Genomic DNA, 27,826 nt, shown 5'->3' on the forward strand with positions numbered 1-27,826 from the left:
TTAAAAGAATCAGTTTAAATTCCTCTAAACCAAAATTCTATCCATCCCTTGCAGTATCCCTAACGAAGCCACGGCTCTTCATTCCTCTCTTTGTTTTCCCAGCAGCTAGCCTAGTAGAAGCTCAGTTAAACCCCAAGAATGAAAGTCAGGCTTTTCCCACGGAAAGATTTCGTGGCGGGACTTCTTCTCTTTCCCGTTTTCTCCTCTGTAAGAACCCAGTTCTGCTCGCTTCCGTTAGTCTCCAGGGTCCGTTGCTTGGCACCTCTAAGCACGTGCCGTAATCGAGTTGTGCCTCTTATTCTAAAATAACCCTTTTGTTCTTCTTTGCTTTTAAATCCTTGTGAAATTGCCCATTTTCTGCTATTCTGTCTTCCATCTAAAACCAATAGAACTTAATTTGTAGTAATTGCATGTTAAGAAAACCTCTGATTATTCCCATGGATATTTTGATTTAAAAGCACTTTTGAAAATAAAATAAAAAATAAATGAAAACACTTTTGAAAATAAAATAAAGAATAAATGAAAGCACTTTTGGAACTGCTAGTGTATGTTTGGGCCAAGGGGAGTGAATCTTGGATGGAGCAACTTTTGAGCTCTCTTGGTCAAACCAGGAAAATTGAGCGAAAATACACGAGCTCCTTGTTTCTGGAGCCGGACCCTGAGTGTCTGTTACTTTGCTTGACCATCAATCTCGTGCCTCGTCTGCCCAAGTGGGGGTAAGGCCCGAGCACCGGTGCCCTGTGCTCCTCTCATAGTGTTGGAAGTAGTGGATTCCTGAAAACCCTAATTTTCTTTACTGGCTATTTGGAAAGTAGACCTCGTACTAAGTGCCACCAGGGAGAACTTTTCAGCAGCATTTTATCTTATCTTCTGACACAAAACCGTGCTACGTCAATTTATTTGCCACTCGGTGAACCAGACGAGTACATTATGCCTTAAATATGAACACGACGTTACTTTGTTTTCGCTGTCTCACCCACCAGATATCATTTTCTCCCTGTTTGCTAAAATCCTGTTTTGCTTCCTTCTTTCTTTACAAATCCATCTAATCAAGACTGCTTTTCTCTTAGTATACTTCTATTCTGTTTTATATTTTTTTTCCTCTTTGATATTCTCTCCTGTTAGATAATGATGTTCCATGTTTGTTTGGCTTTTTTTTTTTTTTTTTTGAGCATGAAGCTTAGCTTATAGGTATCACAGCTTTCTATCAAGCTTCTAAAATCAAGTTCTATGTATACAAAGTAGGTGCTCATAAATATGTACTAATTGAGTTCATTAACTAAATCAATTTTGATTTGTTGATGGCTCTCAGCTATTTCCTCGGAAATCTTGACTATCTTTTTTTCTTTCTTATGTTTACCCATCTTTTGATCTTCTCTGATGTTGCAATGGAAATGATTCTCATCTACACAAATTGCTGACACAATGTAATAAATACTACTGGACATTTTTTGTATTTCTGAGGTTAACTTTCTATCAGATAAATTTAAATTAGTCTATGTTTTCCCATACCTGGCTCTATAGGTTAGATCATTTCTGGGTTTGCTGTTCTATGATGCTTGAAAGAATTCCAGTTTAATGAGTTTTTTGGTGTAATTTTGAATCAGTAATCCTTTTGGAAATGTACTCGTTCTGTGCATTATTATGCTACTTACATTCAGCCTTTGAGATTGATGGAGGGTAGAGACATCGGTTTCATTTGCATTCAGTTGAAAATAGGCTTTTTTTTTTTTTTTAAGTTTCACCACATCTTTTTTTTTTTTTTTTCCCTATTGTGCCGGATTTTTTATTACTGGTATGTATTTAAAGCCAGATATATGTAAGGGTTAAATACATGGGTTTTATAAAATCATTTGTTATTGTTTGTGATCTTGAAAGATCAGGTGTTATAGAAGGAAAAGACAACTTTAGAGATCTAGTATTTACTGAATTCATTAAATTTTAGATGAGTTATGTTTGTTGCAACATTACATCTCTACCATAAACTTGTGAGGGTGATCATTATCTTTTTTTTTTTTACAGGAGAAGAAACTATAGGACTTAGTAATCTAAATTTAAGGTTAGAATTAAGATCTGTGTCTGAATGCATGATGCATCTTTCTCAGATATCTCATCACCATATATAGATATACACTCTTTAGCTATTGTGGTTCATTAGATCACTTTTCTAGAAATTTTCCATTCTATTCATTCCATTCCCATTGTCCTAATGTGTTCCCCTACCTGTTCCCCATCCTAGAAATAAAAATAAGGTATAATAAACTTTAAAAGTATGTTTACCCAAACATTTCTTTGTGACAGTTTCTGGATATGATAATCTTTGTTTCTTCTTTTAAGATTTTATTTTTAAGTAATCTCTACACCCAAGGGTGGGACTTGAACTCATGACCCTGAGGTCACTAGTCACCTGAGCCAGCCAGGTGCCCCACGGATATGATAATAACCTTCTGTTTCCGGCAGATCTGGCGAACTTCTGAACCTACTGTGGATTGTGCATGTCTCAGATTGACGATGAGAGGAAATGGAAATACCCTGCACTTGCCACTTTGCTTTGCTCTATGACATACACATCAAAGTTACACTGCCTTGTGCTTTTAGTCTCTTACATAGATTTTGGTCAAGTAATTTTTACTATTTTTTTTCCAAGAGTCCTTGGGGTGGATAAGGACAATTAGAGGCCTGTTATTCAAGAGGCTTCATTCAGAATTAACCTTTACCACCTTTCCCAAATACAGCCTCTGCACCCTCTTTTTATAGCAAATGTGTTTGCATCTATTTTCCCCTTTCTTTAGGATAAATTATTTTCTTGGAAACTCCTAAATACTTTGGGTAATAAATCTCTGCAAGAAACGTTGCCAGGGTGAATACAGTATATGTGTCCAAACTTAGGTACAATCTTTCTCCTTTTTTGCCTTTTTAATCATAGATATCATAGATCTCTCTGGAAGGATGAGGGCCAGTAGTTTTAGAGGAGAAAACCGTACCTCCACCATGCATTTTTTATTTGTTATGGTCTGTTTCTTTGTCCCATTGTTGATAGTCATTCTAATTGACAGCTACTTTTGAATTATCAGGATGGGTAATGCTTTTCTAATTTCTAGCAACACAGCTTTATCTCATTTGACCTGTTATGTCTTAGCATGTGAATGCTGCAGCAAGGCAGTGGAGTGTGGTGGGATGGGGAGAGAAAAATAATCAGACATAAAAGGATTCTACTAACTTAGAAAATGAACAAAAAATTCAAATAAATGCTATGAGAGGTTTTTTTCAAGTGCTTAATCGTTTAATACAGATCTTATTACTCTACTGTGTATGGAATCAATAGAAATTAATTACTCATTCTTTGTAATTGTCTTCTACTTATGTGATGTTCAGCAAGTTGTATAACTTCTTTCATCAGGTGGGATAGGAACAAGGGTTCTGGAAAAGGTAGCCGTGTTCATTTCTTTTTTTAAAGATTTTATTTATTTATTCATGAGAGACAGAGAGAAAGGCAGAGACACAGGCAGAGGGAGAAGCAGGCTCCATGATGTGGGACTCTATCCCAGGACCCCAGCGTCATGCGCTGAGCTGAAGGCAGACGCTCAACTGATGAGCCATCTAGGCGTCCCAGGTAGCCGTATTCAAATGCCTACTCCTCTACCACTTTCTCTTTGCCAAGCACTTTTTTTTTTTAATTATGCCCTCTATGTTTCCTTGGAAGATATTATCATTAGCTTCATTTACAAATGGGTGAACAGATTTTAGAGAATTTAAGTTGACCTTCATTTCTGGCTCTTGGAAGTTTGTTTACTCTTCTATAAAAGCAGCATTTACTAAGTTTGAGAAAGAGATGGAATAATTCCTCTAAGGTGGTTGACAAAGAATAAGCACTGAAAAGATATTATCCCTTACTGTTATTTAAGTCTCAGTATGATATTCAATGGAGATACAGTCTTTAAAAGGAATTTTGTGAATTGTACAAGTGACACACATCTTAACCATCATTATTCTTGATGACATATGGGCATTGTATAATGAATATCCAATTTTAATTTTTCCCAGAAAGAAAAAAGAAAGAAACCTTGAGCTTTCCACTTGACAGCCAAGAGTTTAAAATTTTGTCACTTCTTGGAAGTTCATGTCTAAGAAATATGAGCAGAAAATTATAGAATAATTGTGCAAATTATTAAGAGAATTTTGATAATGTAAGTTACTGGAAGCTTTTTACTGAGATCATTAAAAACTCACTTGAGAACATGGAGAAATAATAACAATAGAACTCAAATAAAAGTGAAAACCTAAAGAACTACTGAATATTTTAAAGCACATTCTCTAGGAAAGGAGGAATCAGGAATGGCATTTTTTTTTTTTTAAGATTTGTCATGGATGATATTTCTGATATTTAAAAATCTAGTAAATTGAGTATTTACCAATGTGATTGACTGATTTACACATCATAGTGATTTTCCAAGTCCTAGGAGGAAAAATTATACAAGTGAGGAAGGAGCACATGGTACACACTCTTATCCACGACAGAATGTGATATATTCACTTCCAGTGTATTAACAAAAATGAAAGAAAGGGGAGAGTTTCCATAGCAACATTAGCAAAACAAAATTTGCCTACTGTCTAAGATCACATTTTTAAAAGCCCACCCACTCACCAATTTGGAAGCCTGTGAGAATTAATTAAACTCAAAGATAAATTATTTAAAAGTGAAAAGAAATTAAGATAACATGGCCGGAATGGTAAATTGTTTACAACCCGTCAAAGATAGCTTGATATAATATGAATCAAAGGGAGGGTTAACAGAAGAGGAGAGCTGGGGATAGCAAATTATTATGGTAAAATTAAAAGGATGGAAGGTGGCTGAGGGAGATCTAATCTGACAGGATCTGGGGTGCACTGCAGTATACTTAGGCCATAGTGATGCACACCTGTTTGATTATAACCTTCAGTAAAATAAAGGAACTCCTCCTTTTTCCCCTTCCTGATGATTCATAATAGCTAATGTTGACAAAGATGTCACCGCTGTATTTGCCTTTGCAAAATCATGAAATCCTTAAAACAATTCTGTGAAATGGGTATTATTATTTCTGTTTTACAGATGAAAGACAGAAATGTAGAGAAATTAAGTCACTTGTCCCATATTTTCAAAATCAGTACATGTTTTATGGCTTCCTGAATTCTTTTTGAACAAGCCTTGCAGAAGATTTTAATTGGAAATGAAAACTAATTTCAGCATGATATCCAGACGAGCTGAAGGGGCACTTGTGTCATATTTTTTGTTACTACCTAATACTAAGATGTTATTGCATTCACTGGTAATTAAAATGTATGTGTGATAGCTGCCCTGGTCGTTACCTGTTCTAAGAGCAGTTCGGGGGCAGTCGAAGGTAGTGGGTGTCTATCTGTGAGCTGATTTGGGAAGTTAATAAATCAGACTGTTTCAAAACTCCTAAACTATGACAAGGGAAATATAGTGATAAACACTTGAGGGATTATGTTGAAAAGTAAATTATATATGCAAAAAGAAATGATCCTTTACTAAGAGGATGAACCTTTTTAGGTTAGTTTCCACTATAAGATAGCAAAATAAATTTTGTAATTTTTCTTTTTTTAAAGAGAGACAGAGAGAGAGAGAGCGTGCATGCCCATGCACACGCAGGGGAACGGGAGGAGTTGAAGGGAGGGGGAGAGAAAATCCTCAGCAGGCTCCATGTGCGGTGCGGCACCCACCCTGAGGATCTATTTTATGACCCTGAGATTATGATTTGGGCCCAAAGCAAAAGTCAGATGCTTAACCAACTGAGCCACCCAGGTGCTCTAATTTGGTAAACTTTTTTATCTGCCCTTCCTGTTCATCTTTTTTTTCCTACTTTATAACATATATAAACTTATATGTATGAGTATATGAAACTAATGGTAAATCATAAATTTATGGGTTTTTGATGTATGTATTTATATTCTTGCCTCTAGTTATGGTCTTTGAAGGACTAAAGTCTTTAGATTCACTTTCCGTTTTTTTCCTTATAAACAAACAAAAAAAGGTAGAAATAAAGTACCAAAAAATAATTTTCAAGGACATTTTTCATCTGGTATAAACTTTTTATTACATCAATTTGCATCATTTTCAATTAAGTTGTATTTTTGGTATTTTCATAAACTAATGTCATCAACATGAACTTTGATAAATTTGTAGATTTAAAGGAAGGTGGAGCCTCCCTCTCACAAACTGACTGTGAAAAGTGGCCTTTCCATATCTTTCCCTATCTATTTATTTATTTATTTGATTTTTTTTAAGTCATCTCTACCCCTGTCATAGGACTTGAAACCATGAGATCAGTTGTTGCATGCTCCATCGATTGAGCCAACCAGGCACCCCTTCTTTCTTCTTTTAAAGTGGTTGCTCTTTTATATCAGTTCTTTTGTATTACCTGGTTCCTACAAAGATTTGAGTATTTTCTTATTATGGTAATTTTCCCCTTTCTACCTTGTATAAAATTTTGTGCCTTATGCTTTATTTGACAATTAACCTATTGAAAATAAAATGAAACCCTGCAACCTACACAAGTGCCTGTAGATTTAAGTGGCGGGCTCCCAAGAACTAAGCAAGTTTGAGCTCTCATAGTGTCCTGTATTCAAGAGTGGAAGGAAGGAAGGAGAGAAGGAAGAAAGGAATTATAAAGACTATAATTTAGAGTAGTATGTTTCAATAATATATTTCAAAGAAGAAATATAAAAAGATAAAATTTAAAAAGTTATAAAATGCAATATTATCAATGCCAGTTATTTTTAGGACGTTTTCTTGAGGATTCGATAACATTTCTATGGTTTCAGTATACATTTAATATTGCATTTATAACATTTTGCGTTTGTTTTGTCAAAAAGGCAAATATGATTTTCCTTTTTTTAAAGATTTTTTAAAATTTATTCATTCATGAAAGACAGAGAGAGAGAGAGGCAGGCAGAGACACAGGCAGACACTCCCCCGACGTGGGACTCGATCCCCAGTCTCCAGCATCACGCCTTGGGCCAAAGGCAGGCGCCAAACCACTGAGCCACCCCTCGATCCCCGATTTTTCTTATTATTTTAACTGTTTTAAGTTAATCTTAATTGTCTCAAAGTTCATAAGTTTTGGTCAGACTCTAAATCATATTTAACCTTCTGAATAGAAACCAATCCACTCAGGGACTTCTGCTTCACCTGGTCATCTCCACTAAGTCTGATTCACCAGGTTTATTTGTCAGAAAAGGGAGTTAAGAGCAAATCGTGGTTTTCTGTCTCACGGCTGTAAGAGTTTGATGTTAAGATCACAGAAACTTGTGCTTGAACAAGGCTGTGGATTTTTATTTTAGGGCAGTGCTTCTCAAACTTGAGTCTCCAGTGGAATCACCAGGAGATCTTGTCGAACCCTTGATTGCTGGGACCGCCCTACAAGCTTCTAATTCCATAGGCCTAGGGTGGGATCCAAGACTTTGCTCATGGAATCAGTTCCCAGGTGATGTTGCCCCGTCGGTCTGGGTCACTTTGAGAAGCACAGTTTTAGAGACACCAAGACTCTGAGGCAGGGCGAAGATGCATGCTCAGCTTAAGCCCGGAGGATAAAATAAATATGACATCGTTTAAATGCCAGCGCATTGAGTGCAAGGTATGCAGGTGGATCAGTGACCATTCCTGTGGAAGCGGCTCAGCCAGAGGTGGCGGGGCGAGAAATGCAGAGGCTCAGAGATTTTCACTCTTCTGCAAGCTAACACGCCAGCTGGCCACAAATTCAGGAATTCAGACTCCTCGGGGCCCACCCCGTGGCTCGGATGGCTCCCAGCACAGCGGACTGCGTGGGCTGCTGGTTGACAAGAGTTACGCCTGGTCCTTCATTGTGGGGGGGGGGGTGCTGCTGCTCAGTAGCCCGGGTGCACTGGGCTGTTGTACAGCTGAGAGGCCCTGGCTTGGGACCCTCATCTCCCAAAGGGAGCCCATCAGCAAAGCTGAGCAACAAGCAGATGTTTCCCACCCTGCAGGGAGGCACTCCTCTGTCTTCCTTGTTGATGACTTTATTACAGAGAGAATTTAAGTTGGATTTTTCACCCTGAAGTACTCAAATGTGTATGTTTCTTGCCGATAACAGCTTCAAGATTTTCAGCTTATTAACTTTATAATTTTAGTCACTTCTTTGTACCTTTTTTTTTTTAAAGATTTTATTTATTTATTCATGTGAGAGAGAGAGAGAGAGAGAGAGAGAGAGAGAGAGGCAGAGACACAGGCAGAGGGAGAAGCAGGCTCCATGCAGGGAGCCTGATGCGGGACACGATCCCGGGTCTCCAGGGTCAGGCCCTGGGCTGAAGGGAGGCACTCAACTGCTGAGCCGCCCAGGGATCCCATGTACCTCATTTTTTAATATGTTGTAGCTTCTATTTGTTGAGGGCCTTACAGTCACCCTTACAATACAATCATCGTTTTATAGTTTAGAAAATTGAGGTAAAAGGTATTATTTAAGTTAGCGCTGGTCACATGCGTAGCAAGAGCTAGGGCTAATTTCACTATACTGTGCTCTTCTGTTGTCAGTAGTAAAAAGCAAATGCAGATGTGTGTGCAATTATATGGTCACATAGGGAAGTAAAACAAGCAAATTAGGACAATTTTGATTTGGTATTTGATAGATCTGTAGGCAATTTGTTGGTAGGTAAAGTGTTAACATGATGTATTCTAAAGAATTCAGTTCTCACCTGAGGAGATGTATTACCTGAGTATGTGATTTCCTCATGGCAGTATTTTGTTATTGTAACTGTGTGGGACCCTGGAACAGATTATCAGCAGGAATAGGGCTAGACTAGTTTTAGAAACTGTCTTGCTGCTGTTTTCTTTCCCTCTGGAACACTGATTCTCTTCCTTCTCCACACTGGTTCTTTCCTGGGTTTCTGAAGCTATATTGGTGTTCAACATTTAGAGAATAAGGCAATCCCATGGATTGCCCTGGATCCCTGCCACATCCACAGCCAAATTCTAATATTTTTAAGGACTAGGTGATGATGAATTAATCCAGCAATTTTTGAGAATTAGGTAGTGATGAATTTGTCCAGCAAGATGCTTGTCAAATAGGAAGACAATTTTTGTGGCATCTCAAAGTATCGTGATAATGAATGATGATAATTTAGTGAACCTAGTTATAAGTCTTGTTGCAACTGAGATAAAATCTCAAAAATACTGGAAATGATTATTTCCATATTTTCATACACATTCAAATAAATGTCTCCTCCTGCTACACATTGTGTGAGATGTTGGAGGTGTACAGATGTGAAAGACCTGTATCTGACACCTAATGAACTCACATTTCTGGGCTGTTGAAGTGAGGGAGGACGAGTACAGCATTGTGTGGCACTAATCAAGGGCAGTGGGTTATTTTTGTTGATTTCATTAAAATACTCCTCTATTTAGAACAGGTTTTCTCCAAGAGTAATTAAATCCATATGTCTAATGACGCTAAAAATGTTACCTGCTAGAGGAGGGTTTGCAAGGTTTATTTAGTCCCAGGAAAAGGTGGACGGACTATATTAAACATGGAGATTTCTGGTAATGACACCAGGTATAGAAATCAGAATCTTTGGATGGCAGTGGGATTGAGTGGGTTTGTATGGGGTGTGTTGAACAAGCTCATCTGGTGTCTTTGAAGGTGTCAGTGTGTAGAGCTGATATAGAAAATTAATTCATTTGGGACGCCTGGGTGGCTCAGCGATTGAGCGCCTCTCTTTGGCCCAGGGCATGATCCTGGGGTTCCGGGGTCGAGTCCCACATCGGGCTCCCTGCGTGGAGCCTGCTTCTCCCTCTGCCTGTGTCTCCGCCTCTCTCTCTGTGTCTCTCATGAATAAATAAATAAAATCTTTTAAAAAAGAAATTAATTCAATTGAACAACCTTTTTATTTTATTGTTTTGTGCTATAGAGCCAAAGAAAAGAAAGGTAATGACAATTACCAGTTGTATATTGTTTACTTTCACAACAACTAAAAGGAGTTTTGCTGTTATTACCAGATGACATCTCCTTTACCCTGGCTTCTGTATTCCAAGAGTCTGCCAATTTATTTGGAGCTAATTACATCTCCAAAGATTAGACTTGAAGCTTTGTGGTTAATTTCAAAGGCATTTTCTGAATATGGCACATCCAGACTGAAATCTATACAACATGATCCAGAAGGCATGCTCCAAAAGATTTATTTTTCACTGGACCCACTAATAGAAGAATAAATGATGACTGGCTTGATTTCAACAGCTTTTATTTATATGTTTTGCATACATTATATTCCCTTGAAGCTTGAGCCTGGAAGAGAAATAGTGTTTGTATTATGAAACTTTTATTTTACATAACCTGAAATCAAATCAATTGTAAGAAAATGATAGGCTATCAAAAAAGAATTAATCTGTTAGCCTTACTTGCATCTTAGGCAGTATAAGATTTGTATGGGATTTGGCTTAATATAATTACAAAGTAATGTTTTACTATTAATTTTCATAATTCCTTTATGTCATAATTCCAGTATTTATGGAAGTCTTAAATTATTTGAATAGGTAAAATAATAAGACTATATACTTTATGAATAATTTTAATCGAAGTATGTATTAAAAGTCACATATTATGTAACCTGTTCTGTTTCTCTTAATAAATAATACTCGAGATGATAAACTCCTTTTTTTCCTCCTCCATAATCTCAAATGGATGGGCTTGTGCTAAGATATTTTATCAGGGTCTGTTGGAATTTTTTAAGTCATTGGATATATTTTTCTAAATTAAAATAGGGTTTTATTAAAAATAATTTTTTTGTGTCTTGGGATCAATTTGAGATTGCTCTGCTAGAAAAACAAAAGTGAGGTTGAGAAAAAGAAAGATAATGATTATAATTATGTGCTCATGTTTCATGTCATTAAACAAAAGCAGAAAGTCTGCAAAAGCGTATTTTAAGCAAGCACAAGTAAAACATAAAAACAGCGTTTAGTTATCTTTGTAAACGTGGGCTTAGTAACCCATAGCTCCATAGTGACAGGGAGTCGACATCTCCAGATAAGTAGTTTTGCTTGAGTGTTCATTTGGGTTCTTTCAAAATGCATACATAATTCTTGTGTAGAAGGAATGATGGTTCCTTGGTGGAGAGAAGGAATAAATGTGTTCTGATCATGAAGATTCATTAAATGCACAGAGTTTTGGTTTTAAAACGTGGTCTTAGAAAGAGTTCCAGCTTTGTTTCCCTGAACATTGTTCTCTCCTCTAGGCATTATCTTTACTTTCTAAAACTCTTAGCAAACCATTTCTCAAAACTCATTGGCATTAATTGGTTCTCATTTTCAGTGTAAAGCATCCCTTGCAAGGGTAATGGGTTTCTCCTTAGACAAATCATCCCCCACCCTACCCCCTTGAAGCAGGTGGAGTTTCTCTTTGGCATTCAATCTGCACACATGTATTAATTAGAAAGAAGAATCGACAGTGTCAACATCAGATAACATTTACATTATTAAAAAAAAATACATGCCGAACAATGCCAGGGATACAGACCAATTCATTATAGAGACTGCTCTGAGTAGGGCACTTGATCACGGGAGGTGAGTGAGGAGAACTTCAAGGTTACTTGTAATTTTCAGTTTGTATGTGAAAAATTTCAAAGGAAACAGACACAAAAAAGATAAAGATGAATTCTGACTAATGGATTTCAGGCTATTTTTTTCTATGCTTTTCAATAATTTGGTCTCCCCCCAGATCAAACAAATAAAAAGACCTGTTGCTAAAAGTGTCATTGGCCAGCAACACACACTTTTTAGAATCTTTCCCATTACTTAATTTTGAGGTATTTCCATTTTTGATAAAACCAGTACTTTAAAAAAATTTGTTATTCATGTGGCAAATTCCACTGAAATAAAGTAAAATAAACAAAGCATGTGTATTTTAACCATTAGGAAAGCATCTGCCAAACACTGATCACATGATGTGTTTGTGTGTGTTTGTGGGTATGTGTGTGTATGTGCTAGTTTTATAGTATATGATATGTGGGTGTATATAAATACCTTTAAGAAGCAGGGACTGTGTGCTATACTTTTACTCCCTTGACAATTCCATATAGCAAGTATTTAGTAAATATTTATTGAATATAAGTAAACACACTATATTTACGTAGTGATTGCAGTTACCAAGTGTCGAAAGGTGCCATATTTAACTCGTCCTGGTTAGCTTATTCAAATTTAATAACCTTTTAATATCAAATCCCACTTTCCAGCCTGACTTCATTAGCCAATAGATCTTTTTCAAAATACCAATGTTTCTTTATAGAAATGTTTTTAAGTAATATGTAAGTAAGATAGATTTGATTTAAAAAACACATATAAAGCAGTTTCTCCATGTTAAGATCTTCATAGTGGTATCGTGGTTCACTAGGATATAGCAAGTTGCCTAAAAGTTTTTGATAGAATTCTGCTGGGCATATATATTTATGTAAATTTAAATAACAATTATTTATGCATTGTTTTATGTGAATCAAAGAAACACCACATTGTTTCTCATTTGGTTAAGGATATTGGAAAGGGAAGAGTACTTTTTTTTTTAACCTTTTAGATGCAACACTATAATAGATACGGAAGTCAGGTGTTGTCTACTTGAAGTCTTCACAATTTCTCACTAGAATGAAGAATGCTAAAGAAATGTTACACCTCACTGTCCTTTTTTACTGTTTCAGAAAATAAGGTGAGAAAGCAGAACATTAACGATTTGCTCTCTTTTCTCATTGTGTTTATGGTAATAATAAAATACAATAAAACTGAGCTAATTTTATTGTCTGCTATGTTAAACCACTATATTCCCTGAATTGTTTTTGGACTGTTGTGCAGTTCTATAGGCAAGAGCTTTTATGTAGGGCAAAATCAGTGAAATGTAGGGACTATTAAGATGCTTACAGTCATCTCACTCATATATATGTATGTAGAAGTGGTCATCAGTGATTATAGTTCTAACAGGCTATTCTATGAAGTTCCATTTACAAGATTCAAAAAGAAGCAAACCACTTAGTTTATAATGTGCTAGGTATTTAGCATACAAATAGAAAATGTAAAGATAGATATTATTCTTAGATGCTGAAAAATGTTAAGCCCATTGCCTAAAATCCCATTAATTAGTGAATAGTAGCACTAGGAGTGAAAACCAGATCAGTTTAAAAGTGAAAAGTGGGTTGCCCATTATAATTTTACACCTCCAAAGTAATTGCTTGTACCTGTACACTTTTCTTCAAAACGTACTTCTCTGTTCATTCACCCAAGTCTGCTATTTTCAGAAGGTATTGTTAGACCATTCAAAAGATTATCCTGATTCTTTTGATACGTTAAGAACATTCGGTGAAAAAAAAGCAAAACTCATTAGAGTAATTAAAAAATTGTCAACGTGGGCATTACACAATAAATGGTTAATCCTTCTTGGGTGTTAACTATTTGTACATTAATTACATTAACGTGCATATTTTACTTAGGCTATTGTGTATGTCTGTTGCCTCTTTATTAGAAAGAAAAATCTTGACATACGCTAGCCAAAGAAATTGTTTTGGATTAGAGATGTTTCTTTGACTGATGTTTCTAAGCCATTCTTGGTATTAACATTGAATAGAGACATTATTGGAGTCTAACTGAACGGTCAGATGATCCCTGAAGGTTTCCTTTCAAAGCTATAATTAAAAGAAAATTCTTTCTAATTAAATGTTTCAGGAAACTTTTATTTTTGATCTGCAATTAACATGCCATCTAAGAAGCATATAGGATATGGGTTGGGAAAATAGTCTATTTCCAAGAGAAAATATATTTAGGTATTATTGTTAAGGAGAATGATAGAATTATTTTAGTATACACTGTATAATTATATTGCTTTTATTAGACTTTCATATCACCTGACAGAAATCGGTGCTGGTGGAAGAGATAAGGATATGACAGTAAGTGAGGGTGGGGAATGAATAGGCCTTCAAGTGAGCTGATCTTTCTCTGCTCTCATAAACCTCTCCCATTCTTATTTGTTTCTTCTTCCTCTTCCTCTTCTTCTTACAGATCACTGCATATCAAAAGCTTTTTCTTTGATTAGCAGTATTCTCTCAGGATCTGAAGGCAAGACCTGTGTAAAAACAGTTCCTCAGTGGACATAGGATTTTTTTGTGTGTGCTGTTTTTGTTTTCAGCGATTTCTAAAAATTTTCTGGGAATTTTCCATTAGCCTGAGTTTTCCACCAGTGTTTCTGGCTTTGATACTGTTATATCTTTCTATATTATCTGAATATCTGGTGATGTTAATATTTGTAATGGGTCTAAGGGATACTAAATATTGGTCTTGTAGTATGAACACAGGCTTTAGAGTTAGAAGACTTAAGTTCAAGTCCATTTTGTTAAACTTGGGAGTCTTCAAATTGGTCTTTTTTTTTTTTTAAGATTTAATTTATTTATTCATGAGAGGCATAGACAGAGAGAGAGAGGCAGATACACAGGCAGAGGGAGAAGCAGGTTCCTCGCAGGGAGCCCGATGCAGGACTCGATCCTGGGACTCCAGGATTACGCCCTGAGCCGAAGGCAGGCGCTAAACTGCTGAGTCCCCCAGGGATCCCCTCAAATTGGTCTTGAGTTGGTTTTCTGTTTTAAATGATCAAACCAATAGGTAGGTAGGGATGTATACATTATTTATACATCTATGACATTGTATGTATGTATACTTATCATTCTATGCCCAGAGAATTTTCATATACACGTATGCTGTTTCATTTATGATAAAGCCATTTAATGAATCTATCTGGCTTAAGAACAGAATTAAGTTTCCATTTTCTCTCATAGGTATTTTTGCTGAGTTGGGTCTTTTGTATCTTTACTTGGTTTGGTTTTAAGGTTTGATAATAGATTAAACTGTATCATAAATTAAGAAAAAAACACATTTTCCTTATTCTGAATTAAGTTATTGTAACAGGATATACTTATGTAGCCAGTTATGGCTACTTTAGCCATAACTATAGTTCTATCCTGAGCAAATATTCACATTTTATTAGGTAGGAATGTTATCAGTCTTAACACAATTTGCCCATGGCATTTAACAGTAGATCATTGGCTTTAAAAATAAAATGTCACTTGACCAGAATAGAAGTTAATTAAGGACTTGAAGTGTCCAAAAGACATGTCAGCTTTCTATAAGATGTGGCTAGCTGGTCTTTTGCCACAAGGAAGAGCACCATCAGCAACTATTTCTATTCATCCCCAAGATAGCCTCGTTAAGTGTAAAGTTCAGTCTTATGCTTTATTATGAATTCACTGCATAAAAAATATTTCATTAATTTTTGCATGAACAAAGAAGTCAATAGTAGAGTATTTTCATGATTATGTATTTATAGATTTCTAAGCTGGGGCTATAAAATTTAGCAACTTTTTAAGCTTCAAACCAAGCTTTTAAAGTATGCATTTTTTTTCTTTAAGTTTCTAAAACCATTTCAGAATCTTGCAGTAAGTGACATTGCTTCATAAAATTAGGGTTTAAATAATTGCATATAGATAGATATGGATATCGATATAGACAATAAGAAGATAAAGGTGATTTGGACTCTCTTCCTAGGAGAATTTTCTTCTGGAAGTTTGTTACCATTGTTCATCCCTTCTTAACCTTTCTTTTTTTTTCTAGAAATAATTAACTGTGATAATTACTGTCATTATGGCTTATTAAACATGGATTATGTTCATATCATAAGCCAGTGATTCTGGGTCAGATCAATTACGTTGTACTTTCTCATGCTCTCCAGAGTAGAGAACAACGTGGTAGTTAGAGCTGGAACTTTGAAAAGCATGTATGCCTCTGTGGGTGAGAATGTCCCCCAGTGTGTTTTGTTTGTGGGGATGGCATCTTCCTTGTGTGTGTTGTCCAAGGGAAAACCTTAATATTCATTTTCCAAGACATAAAGACATTTTAGAGTTCTAATATTTCTTAGTCAAAAACGTTATTTAATTGATGTATGTTTTACCCAGTATTTTGTTTAAATTCTTAAAATGCTTAAGTTTATTATTTTTTGTATACATATGAACCTTTAGCTGGTCTTGTATTGACTGTTAAAAATGAAGAGTTGGATTCTGAATTTTGTCTATAATATGCCTTCTTGTTGATTTTCTTATTTTGTCTTTTCTTTCTCTATCTTCTCATCCTAAAGTTTTCCTACAAAGACGTTACTTCCATTTCTACTTAATTTGCCACTTTATGCACCTTTTACTACGTCTTCACACTGAATTTTAATTTTCAGAAATGTTGTGTTGCAATCTTACTGAAAGGCATATGCTTTTCCCTTCGTTTAACTATAGTTAGCTTATTGTTTTTGTTAGGAATAGAGAGCATCTTTTGGTTACTCTCCCTGGTCCAGTTTCTAACATTTACTAGCTCTTTTTATTGATTTATTTATCTTTTTTTTTTTATTTATTTATCTTTTTTTGATAGTGAAGGAGAGAAAGAGAGGAGGGAGAGGGAGAGAGAGAATCTTAAGCAGGCTCCACAGTCAGTGGGGAGCCTGACATGGGGCTTGAGATCATGACCTGAGTTGAAAGCAAGAATTGGATGTTTAACTGACTGAGCTACCCAGGTGCCCCTACTGCTCTCCTTTTAATCTGTGTTTGCCTAGTGGCTGAGAAACTGAAACCATTGTCATGTTGAACACACTGGAGGATTTTTCTTTTAAATTCAGTTCAGGAACTCTTAACTTTACATCTCCTATTAGACAGTATTTTATAGTGATCAGTAATGCCTACTTAATAGTTTAAGAGTGTACAGATTATGGTATTAAATAACAGGGCATTGAACTCAGTAACTAATGTAAAAACTGACATGAAGACATGTTTCCGTTATCTAGTGCAGTCTGGATTTACTTTGGAAGAGCACTCACTGGAGTATAGTTCATAGTGAGAGATCAAAACATGAACCAGTAACCCACTACAAGGTTTATACTTTCCTGAAACCTAACCTGCTTATTCCGGTCTCTTAAAAATGAGTTTAATATTTATATTTATTCTATTTACTGTTACATCCTTTGTGCTTCTGCCACTAACTAATAGCTGTGTTGGGAGCAGGCCACAGCTGCTCAATATTGAGCCATCTTCTTCTCCAAGATACATAAAGTGCAAATAGAATCATAATTATCTAAGTTAAGTTAGATAACTAACATCTATTATTCTGTCTACCAGGCACTGTTCTAAGCACTTCACAGTTTATACCTTGTTTAATTCTCTCTCTAATCCATGAGGCCTACTTTGACATTATTCACCTGAGAATACAGAAGAGTTTCAACTTTCCCCAGGTTTGCACAACTAGGGTTGATATTTAAACCCAGGTAGTCTGGTTTCAGATCGGTGTTCTTCATCACTAAATGTAAAAGCTTATCACACAGACAATATGAGAGTATTACCGAGACGTTCAAAGAGAAAAATCTGAAAGCTATTAGAGAAAGAAAAAAATAGAATTTATTTACCAAATGTGATTAGCAGACTGACAACAGACATTTTATCTCCAACTGAACTTAACAGAATAACGTTTTCAAAATGCTAAAGGAAAAATCAGTGTAGAAGTCTGTAACTACATTAACATACAACAGTGAATATGACATAAGGCCATTTTCAGATGTGCAGATTGTAAGTTTAGTATCATAGATTATCTCTGAAAGAACCAATGTACTTCAGCAAGAAGGAAATTACTACATTTGTATGGCTTTTGGTAAAAAACAAACAACCCTCAGTATGCTGTTAAGAAGGTGCCTAAGATAGTGCTTAGCAAATATTGATTGACATTTCAATATCATTTCCTTTCTACATATATAGAAATATATAAAGGTATTCACTAAAGACATGTTTCTACCAAGATGAATATACTCTGCTTATTAAAGCTTTATCTGAAACTGAAATGTTAGTCATTGAAAGAAAGCACTCAAGGTGTCCACATCCTCTGATGACAACAGAGGTAGTTAAACCAGGGTATTCAAGAATAGTAGGTTATTCATATTACTTAAGAGTAAATACACATATATCTACTTTAGTAGGTTAGATTACTAAATGGTTGGGAATTTATGAATCATAAGTAAGGAGTTTCTTTCCCTTTTATGTCCTTATAATTGATTTGAAAACCCCAGCTCTTTATGTATTCGCAAGTATAGATTCACGTGGTCATTTGAATTCTAAGATATAATGTTTCCTTTCCAGCGCTTGGCTTTGGAAGCAGAGAAGGTTCAAGCAGCCCACCAGTGGAGAGAGGATTTTGCGGTAAGGACCCCTTTATAACCATTTGAATTAGTGACATTTTGTGCTTGATAGTTATGATCACATTAACATTTTTTAATGATACAATCTTAAGATTTTATAAGATCAAAATTCTATATTTTGGCTATATTTTGTTTCTTTAAAAAATGTGCTTTTGGGTAATCAGGCGAGCAAGTTAGTCAAAATGTTCCTTGTTATGTTCCATATTAAAATAAGTCTTCAAAAAAAAAAAAAAAACCAAAAAAACCCCAAATCTTTTGAAATGTTCTCCTATAATCGGTTATTTGTAAAATTAATTACATTTAAATAGAATTGCATTATAATATCTGAACCATCATTGTAAATGTTATGAATACACTAGTTGAAAAACAAGTTGCATTTAACAACTTTGGGTTTGTAAGAAGTGATATGCATATTACAGTCACCTTGGTGGTAGGAAATGTGATCGAAGTAAGAATGAATGTATTACACTTTCTGAATTTTAATTTGCTCCACTTTAGCTAGAAACAATCTTTCTTTTACTGTGGCCTACTTTTAGAAGTTCCAGCTAATATTAGCTTTTCCATATATATTTTTGATAAACTTGTACCCTAAGAATTGTTAAGCTAATTATACAAAGAGCAGAAATTCTCCTTATACTGAATTTTGTCTATTTCTCTATCATCTATCTATCCATCCTTCAATTATCTGTCCATCATTCCATCCATCTATCCATCAATCTGTCCATCCATTTTCTTTTCTCTATCCCCGTATCTGTGTTTCCATCCATACATCTGTTCATACATAAATCAGTGTATCCAGTCTTTCAGTCTGTTGTATCAATCAGTCAGTCTTACAGTGAGGGGCACAGTGAAAAAGTTTGCTCTATTTTAGTAGTTAAAATATTTATCTTACATATTTTTTACAGTGAGGGGCACAGTGAAAAAGTTTGCTCTATTTTAGTAGTTAAAATATTTATCTTGCATATTTTTTAATTTATAGTAAAAATCTCTAGTTTCTGATCGTAGAAAAATTCCATATAACTAATTTTGGGAATGTTTAAAATAGATCTAGAGTTTAAGTGACAGCTTGATTATACTACTAAATTGGTTTTGAATGTTTTGTGAAATAAAAGTCTCAAATTTGAAGGTAAGAGAGTTGTGCTTCAAAGAACACAAAACTGAGGCTTAGGAATTAGCACTTTTACTTTGTGTAAGCATGATTATATTGTATATCAAAGGAAAATACATTCCATCATATGTCATTCACTTATATGATAATGGTTAGTCCTCCCTGCTTCATGCTTCTGATATTATTTATTTTTACTATCTTTTCCACAAATTTGTATTTCTTAAACCAGTAGTCAGTCTGCCAGCTGGAGCCTGTATTTGACTATTACCTATTTGATTCTTTTACTAAAGTGGCATATTGCCTGAGTTGTTGGTGTCATGTAGATACTGGCTTAGTCCATAATTGTTTATCATAGCTAGGTTAGGAAAGATCAGTTTGTCATTCATAATATATAAATAAAAAAATTGGTGATTAACTTAGAAACATAAGTTTGGGTATAGAGGGCAGACTGTAAGTTCATGCAGTGAACCGGGTTTACGATGTTGTTAGTTTCTTTTAGATGAAAGGGAAACAAACTTGAATTTTTTTGTTGTTTCTCAAATAGACAAAAAGCAGCCCAACTAATATGCCCAAGTAAATATCCTTCTGATTAATTAATATTAAATGGAAATTGCTCTTTGCTTCTCATGTCAGAGATGGCATAGTAAAAGCAATGTAAAGATATAGCGGGTATACAGCTAGAACAACTATTCTACTTAGTGTTGGGATAGTACCAGATGGTGGTGTTTTAGTTTAAATTTTGAGTAATTCTTGGAACTAAAAAAACCCTTAAGTTCACACGAATCAGCTTTCATAATATATAGATTCCATTGCTGTTTGTAAACTTTCTTTGCATTTAAGGAATTTGGCAAAATTTCTCAGAGTCATTTATTAGTTATATGTCTTTTTCAGTTTCCTAAGGAGAAATAAAGTGGTAAAGAATAAAGTAGCAAGCAAGGATGTAGTAATGCCATTTATATCATTGGTGCTGTTACACATTGGTGTCATTAACACTAAATTAGCATTTTGGCCATGATTTATTTCTCCTTGCAGAAGTAATGGGCAACCATTCTACATGACACAATAACTCTCAATGTGTAATGGCTGTTACCATATTTTACCTTATCTGAGCCATCATCATTTGTAAGGCACCCTATCATATATGGATTGCCAAGAAAGAAAAAAAAAGAAGCCGATTAAGTTATGATGCATTAGCAATTTTAAGATGTATTCTTATTTGTCAGATGTCAAAGTGTGAAAAAAATTTACCCTGAATTGTGACCCCTGTTATTTACTACTCTCTCAGTGCCTGTACCCAAACAGTAGCCCCGCTAGGATGTCAGACAAGAGGACAAACGGGCTCCACAATGACACAGAAGCCATTACTAAATCGTAGGTGGTTAAATAGAAAGTAAATGGTTTTCTCAGTAAGTGTTAGGAGTTCTGAGCAAACAGTGACCAGCGTGTGAGAGAATTCTTGAACAAATTCTGTTCTTAATTTCCCCCTAGATTACCTCACAATTTATTTAGGACCTATGAAAATATTGATTGACATCAAAAGAGATTGTTAAAGGGAAAACAAGTTAGTCCACTTTAAAGCTCTGTCAACTCATTTCCTGAGTACCCTTCTGGAAGGACTGTAAGCGGTGTTCACAGAACACGCATCTGTCCCAGCTGGCACACTGAGAATTGATATTTTCCCTATCTTACCGTGCCAGCCATCCCTAGTCTTGACAATAGTCCTTCCTATTTCAAGAGCCCTTTGAAATACCATAAGTTATTTTCTGTTTGAAGAATAGAATGTGAATGCAGATTGCCTACACTCAAATATTGCAAAAATAAGGTGCACTTTTTCCTTTTTCCTTCTCCCCCCAATAAACCAGATGATGCTTCGATTCATAGTATGCAGCAAAGATAAACAAATGTTTTGAAGCCATAAAACAAATCAAATTTAAATCTGTGGTTCGAAACAAGAAATCATCAACATTGAATCTCCTTTTAATTTTAGGAGACCACACAAAATAATTGCAAATTACATAAGTACTTTAACCAGTACTTAAAAATGTTTAATTTGTAAGTAAATGCTACCATATTCCAAAAGGTCGTCTTTTTAAATATTATAATCCTTTTATCTTTTAAGATATTTAATGCTTGCATCAGTCGGATAGTTCTTTAGGGGAACCTTTACTAATTTAACACTAGGATGATTTAGAAGAAAGAAATAATTTCCTAAAAGGTACGTTAGCATTTCCCAAAGATAAAATATTCTGATTCTTCCCTCAAGTATAAGTAGGCAAATTTCATTAATATTACTTAGGTAAAATGCTGATTAACATTTCCTATTCTTTAGTGTAGAGAAATCTCAGGAAAGGCAAGAACAAAAGGCAAAGCACTAAAATGCTAAAAATGTTGGCAGCCAGGAAAGGCCCATGTAATTCACACTCTCCCTCAGCGCCCTCAGTTCCCAACGGAATCTACAATTGAGGTAACACAGGGTGGACACTCTAAATGGATTAAGATTTATGCGGTCATGCATTTACAAGTTCAAACCAATATTTGTAAATAAACCGGATCTACCAGCTGCCTTTCAGGTCTCCACGCAACTTACCAGTGTTAAAGGTGACATTTCCTGTCACTTATGATGGACAAATTATTAAGAGCAGGTGGGAAAAGCAAAAGGAGAGCTTAGAAAACTAATTGTTCTGCATGCAATAATTGCTGTTATTTCTACCGAACAGATCTTTTCCAATTGCGTTTGAAATCTCATTTGATTACATTGCAATGGTTGGTTAACTTAAGCAATTTTGTTTCCAACTAAGCCTGAGAAATTAATTGTACTTACACATGTATAAACATAAGGGGTGCCTAATTTGTATTTTAATAAGTAGGATCTTTATGGATGGCTTATTAGCATCAGCTTGTTACTGTGCAGACTGAGTACAGACGTCTAGAAATTGGCCAGTAAATAAAACATTTGAGGAGCCTTTTTTAGCTTCAGCTTTACAGAGAAACTAAATTAGAAGGTGAAATTTTTTCTAGTGAAGTTGAATGTTACTGAGTGTCAATCATGCTAACTTGGTTCTCCTAATTTAGTGTTATTTTTATATATTTTTTAAAAAATCACTTTTTCAAATTGTATTTTGCAATGTTGCTTTACAAGCTTTATGTTTATAGGAGTCAAATTAATAGGTACTGGTGTTATATATTTATTTCGTCTATCTTATTCATTCCATGGAAATGCATCACTTCTGTTGATTGAGGCACAAACAATTGTGAATATGTGAACTGTAAAAAATACTATATTTATTTCGGTTACACTGTATAAAGATAAACACTGTACTGAGTTATGCATTGGTAGAAGTTCTGGATGTGAAAGAGCTGACATTTTAGCGATAAAAATTGGGGGAGTGGCATGCTATATTAGTGATTAAATGAATGAACTTAGTAGATTACCAAAATGATTTTAGGCTCTGAATGGATTTGTTTGTTTGTTTCTTTATTTATTTATATTCTATCTTTGGTTGAATTGCCCTTTTGGAAAAAAAACACCATATCTTAATGTTTTTGCTACATGTCTTTCAATTTTTCAGTCCTACTTTCTTTTAAGTCTTATCAATCTATTCTCATTGTGAAACTAGATGAAAAGGAGCTACAGGGAAAAACTGATTTCCCCCCAGATTCTGGGAAACTAGTTCCGTAGCAAAGAAGCATCTTTCTGGTGTTTTACTATGTTTGTTTATGCATATATATGAATATCCATAGGTAGAGCACTATAATAGAGCAGAGTTGAAAGTAATAACCACGGGCTTTAACTTGTTAGTTATTCGAGGTGGTAACTCTTATCTTTTGTTTCTTTTATTGAAAATAGAAGCTAATATTTATACATTAAGTACCTATAAATTAACACTGGTTTAAGCTTTCATACTTTTAAAAAATATTTTTTATTCATTCATTTGAGAGAGACAGAGAGAGCAAGTGAGAGCATGAGCAGGATGGGGGGGCGGTAGGGGAGGGGGAAGCCGACTCTGCACTGAGCAAGGAGCCGATATCCAGGGGTCCAGACATGAACTGAAGTCAGACCCTAAACCGGCTGAGCCATCCAGGCACCCTCATTTTTCATAATTTTAATATTTACTAATAATCTTCCTAACTTCACTTTCTATTATTTCTGTTAAAGCCAAGGTCACATGGTCTATAGTACAGTAGAACCCCCTAAAGTAAGACATCATGACAATATGTTTGGGATAATGCAAACTTAGATCTAAATATGGCTGTATAAAGTTTTTTCTTTCTTTTTCATCCCTCTCTCAGGAAGGGAGAGAGAAGTTGCGAAGGACAGCTATTGCTTACTTAGGAAATGGGGAGGCACATCGTGGGTCTCTGCATTTTTCCAGACCAGTCTGCTGCCACAGTGTCCTAACTTTGAGCTGATGGAAATATTGCTAAATTATTGGGAGATTCCTGCAATTGGTGCCATCATTCTGAAACTTGCAGCCGTCTAGAGCACCCAGAATCATCCTCATTGATGTTTAAGTTAGAGTTGATTCCTGCCACAGCTGGTGCCAACTTGTAGCTGTCACAAGAGAGTTTTCCAACTTAGTGATGTCATTAACCTCTCTATAATTAAGTGGCATTTTATTAAAATTTTTGGACACCACTTATTTGCCTTAAGGTGGGACTTACTATATTAATTTTTGAGCCACGAAAGAAATAAAAAGGTGAAGAAAAATGTATAAGCATTATGAGTCATCACCCCAATTTACACATAACCCATAGTCTGCAAAGATTTGCTCTCTAACCTTCTGTCCTTTTATTTCCTTATTTAAAAAGTTTCATTGACTCTCTATTTGGCATCAATGGCAGTCCATTGTCTGCCCAGTCTTACTGTTCCTAAATGTTCTGTTGCAACATCTCCCCAGTAGCTATTATCATTCTAAACTTCTGAGCCTGTGAAACAGAGTGAACTATTTGCCATTTCTCTAAGACATTATTCTTTACTTCATCTTCAGACATTTTGATGGTATCTGCCTAGAAGTGTCCCCCTCCGTCTCCAATTTCCTCTTGCTTTTGTTCCTCTAATCTTAGATTTGTGGTCTGTTTTATGTAATTCCCTTATTCCCAGTATTTATTCCAAATATGTACTCAGTACATTATTTTCCTTTATCTACTTTCAGCACTAAAATGTAAACTTCTGGGGATAAGAACTGTGATTGATGCATTGCTAAGAAAATTGTAGTCTAGTATGCAACACATAACACACAGTAGCCTATATATACAAATTAAAACTATAAATTAAAAATTAATTACTTGTAGTTTTGAGATACCTCTTTTTACTCTAAACATTATGGTCAGTTATACTGGAGATATAATGAAAAATGTATTTGAGCAGCACTTTTTATGTCTGATTATATTTGCCCACAGCCATGGCATAGTTGCAGAACACTGGGCTTGGAATTATGCAAATCTGTTTCAAATTTTGTCTTTGCCACTACCTTGCAATACAATTTTCAGAAAATAATAGCCTTTTGAATATCATTTCTTTTTCTAAAAACCCTTAGTTTTGTAGTCTCTACCACTATAATTATTTCTGTTAGTTGCTCAGTAATTGTCTCTCTGTGCTCCTGTCAGCCCTATCTCTCTACCAAGGAAAATATTTTCTAGAAATCTCATGATTTGTCCACGTGTTCACAAGCAGGTTGACAGAGGTCCCTGGATGGCTGTTCACCTCGTCTAGAGAGCATCTGCTAGCTCCATGGCTGTTGTTTTCTATTTGCCATCATTGCTCAAATGGAAAAATATGGTTCTGCGCAGGTGGTTGTCACACGGCGTGTTCCAAGCTCTGTTCAGAGTGTGCCTTTTCAGAAATAGGGTGAATGACTCCCTTCCTAACTGTGGAGGGGTTTTTAAAAACCTAGATAAATTATATTTGCACCATTTAAAAAGAAAAGCTAATGCAAAAATCCATTAAACCAAATATCAAGTTTTTAATGTGTTGTGGGAAGAACAGAACATGATATCTACTCTCTTAACAAAATGTAATACAATACGGTATTGCTGACTGTAGGTATGGTGTATACCAAGTCTTCAGGGCTTATTTATCTTGCTTAACTGAAATTTAATGCCTATTGATTATTCACTTGCCATTTCTCTCTCTCTCCTGAACCCCTGTTAACCACCGTAAGATTTAGTATACTGGTTTAGCTGGAGGGATATTATGCGTCCAGAATGTAGGAAAGCTACTCAAACAGGGGTTTGGATAATGCTGAGAGTAAAAAAAAAATGTAAGTAGAAGAAAGTTTTGAGATTTCTCAGACTTAAACCTGAGAGGTTAAAAACAAAATGGAAAAAAACCTAGATAATATTTATCTACAAATTTCAAAAATTATGTAACTAGACATTAGTACTGGATTCAAATACATATGAGAAAAATGTTATGGGAATTTTGGGGAATGAAAAGCTATCCCCATCCATGCAAAACTGCCAACTTTTTTTTAAAGCTTATGCCTTTTGTCATCTTCTAACTTTCCAAAACAGCCTGTTAATGGATTTATTCATCATACTGTCATCTAATTAATCAACATTTTTCCCTTTTACATTTTCATTAACATCCAGACTTGCTCCAGTATCTTCTACCATTAAAAAATATCTATGTATCTGTATCTGTGTATCTATGTATCTATCATCTATATCTTGCCTCTTTTAGCAGCACCTTATTCGTTTGCTCACTTATACTGCAAACTCAGAAGAAATGTAGACCTTCATGATGTTTCCATTCCCCTTTGCTCTCATCTCGCTCCAGTCTGAGTGCACATTCCATCCATGGTTCTTTGTAGTTCACGTGTACCTCCTTGTCATCCAGTCTTATAGCCATCTTCCTTTACCTTCATAATTGGTCTGTTTATATCATTTTAATGGACCGCTTACTAGCTCCTTCTTGTTCAAACACTTTCTTTACTTAGGTTTCAGGAAACCCCACTTACTCCCATTCTCCTGTTTTCTCGCTATCTGTTCCTTCTCACTCTCTTGTTGAGTACCTGTTTCTTTACATTGGCTCTGATCTTGTCTGCATTTTGGGTTTTCAGAGACCTCCTGTCTTCAATGTCATACTTTGTCTCAGAACACCTCATCCATTTCATTGGATTTAAACATAATTCTACATAAGTCTTTTTACTGTGCTCTGTGCTCATTTATCTTACTGAACACTTGGAGTCTGTAGTTAGATGTCTTGCCTGCATGTTACTAACATGCTCAGATGAACTGCTGTTTCCATGACTTTCTCCTCTAGTATCCTGATCATCTGTTAATTATCCCATCTCAAATGATATCCCCCTTCTCCCCAGTTAATTTAGCCAAAATTTAAGAGTGATCTTTAATTTTTTCTCTGCCATAACCTCTCATATAATCCATGTGTAAATTCTATCAATTTCAAATACATCATGCGCCAATTTCCCTTCATCTCCTTTACACCCGTCTTTGTCCACGCCCCCATCCTACAGAATAATCTTGAAATTGTTAATCAAATTCTGAATCAGAGTCTGCTCTACTGCCCTTTGGTATCCACAAATTTATTTCAGATGCATAGTTAAATAAGATTTTAGACTTTCAATTAAATGGAATGATAGGGCCTTTATCAATAGAGAGTTTTATAAGATAGGGAAGATATTGCTTTGCATACCCTTCTGGCACAGACATTAAGTAGGATTAAGTAAGACTAACAAATTTTAAATTTTTTAAACAATAAAGCAACCAAATATTGGAACACTGTAGTGTGGGTGCCTCAAACCTGAATTTTGAAAGCAGTGTGCTGCCTGTCTATGATAGCAGCAACAATAAAATTAAGCCAGCACAAGTAACAGTAAGTTAAAAAAAACAAATATTACTTTTAGTTAGAATTAATGGCACAGGGATGCCTGGTTGGCTCAGCAGTAGAGCATCTGCCTTAGGCTCAGAGCATGATCCTGGGATCCGGGGATCGAGTCCTGCATTGGGCTCCTTGTGAGGAGTCTACTTCTCCCTCTGCTTATGTCTCTACCTCTTTCTCTGTATCTCATGAATAAATACATTTAAAAAATCTTAAATTAGTGGCACAAAAACGTGAAGTTTTTGTATGTGAATTCAGGTTTAACGTAACAGTTACAAATACCTTTTTTGCTTCATCAAAAAACTTATTGATCTGAGAAATAGAGCTTGTAAGTGCTGAATATTATAGAAAGTTAGTTATCATGGAATTGTAGGATTGTGTGCTATGGGACATATTAAATGCTAATTTAATTCTTATATTCCCCAAATTATGAAATTGCTACATTGCAAAAACTGCTTGACTTTGTTATAATGTTTCACCACCATATGGACAGTTCTCCTGGAGATCTTATAAGAATCACTGGGGAGCTTTTTTTGTTTTTCAAAGTCTTGACCCTTATGTCCTCCCCACAGAGTTCTCAGTGCCTTCCTTATGGGGGTGAGAGCCAAGACACTGAGAATCCTTCTC

The 27,826-nt window shown here is 35.3% G+C and overlaps 1 protein-coding gene across 8 annotated transcripts in view; it reads left to right on the forward strand.

Moving 5' to 3' along the window:
* The window catches only part of CACNA2D1 (calcium voltage-gated channel auxiliary subunit alpha2delta 1), a 478,954-nt gene that overhangs the window by 231,785 nt on the left and 219,343 nt on the right, over nt 1-27,826 (forward strand). For all 8 annotated transcript variants that reach the window (XM_072759815.1, XM_072759809.1, XM_072759808.1 and 5 more), the window contains exon 4: nt 18,193-18,252. In XM_072759815.1, the coding sequence (XP_072615916.1) occupies nt 18,193-18,252 (60 nt within the window). The remainder of the gene's footprint in view (nt 1-18,192; nt 18,253-27,826) is intronic.

The sequence above is a fragment of the Vulpes vulpes genome, chromosome 5, assembly GCF_048418805.1.
Source record: "Vulpes vulpes isolate BD-2025 chromosome 5, VulVul3, whole genome shotgun sequence".
NCBI classification, from domain to species: Eukaryota; Metazoa; Chordata; class Mammalia; order Carnivora; family Canidae; genus Vulpes; species Vulpes vulpes.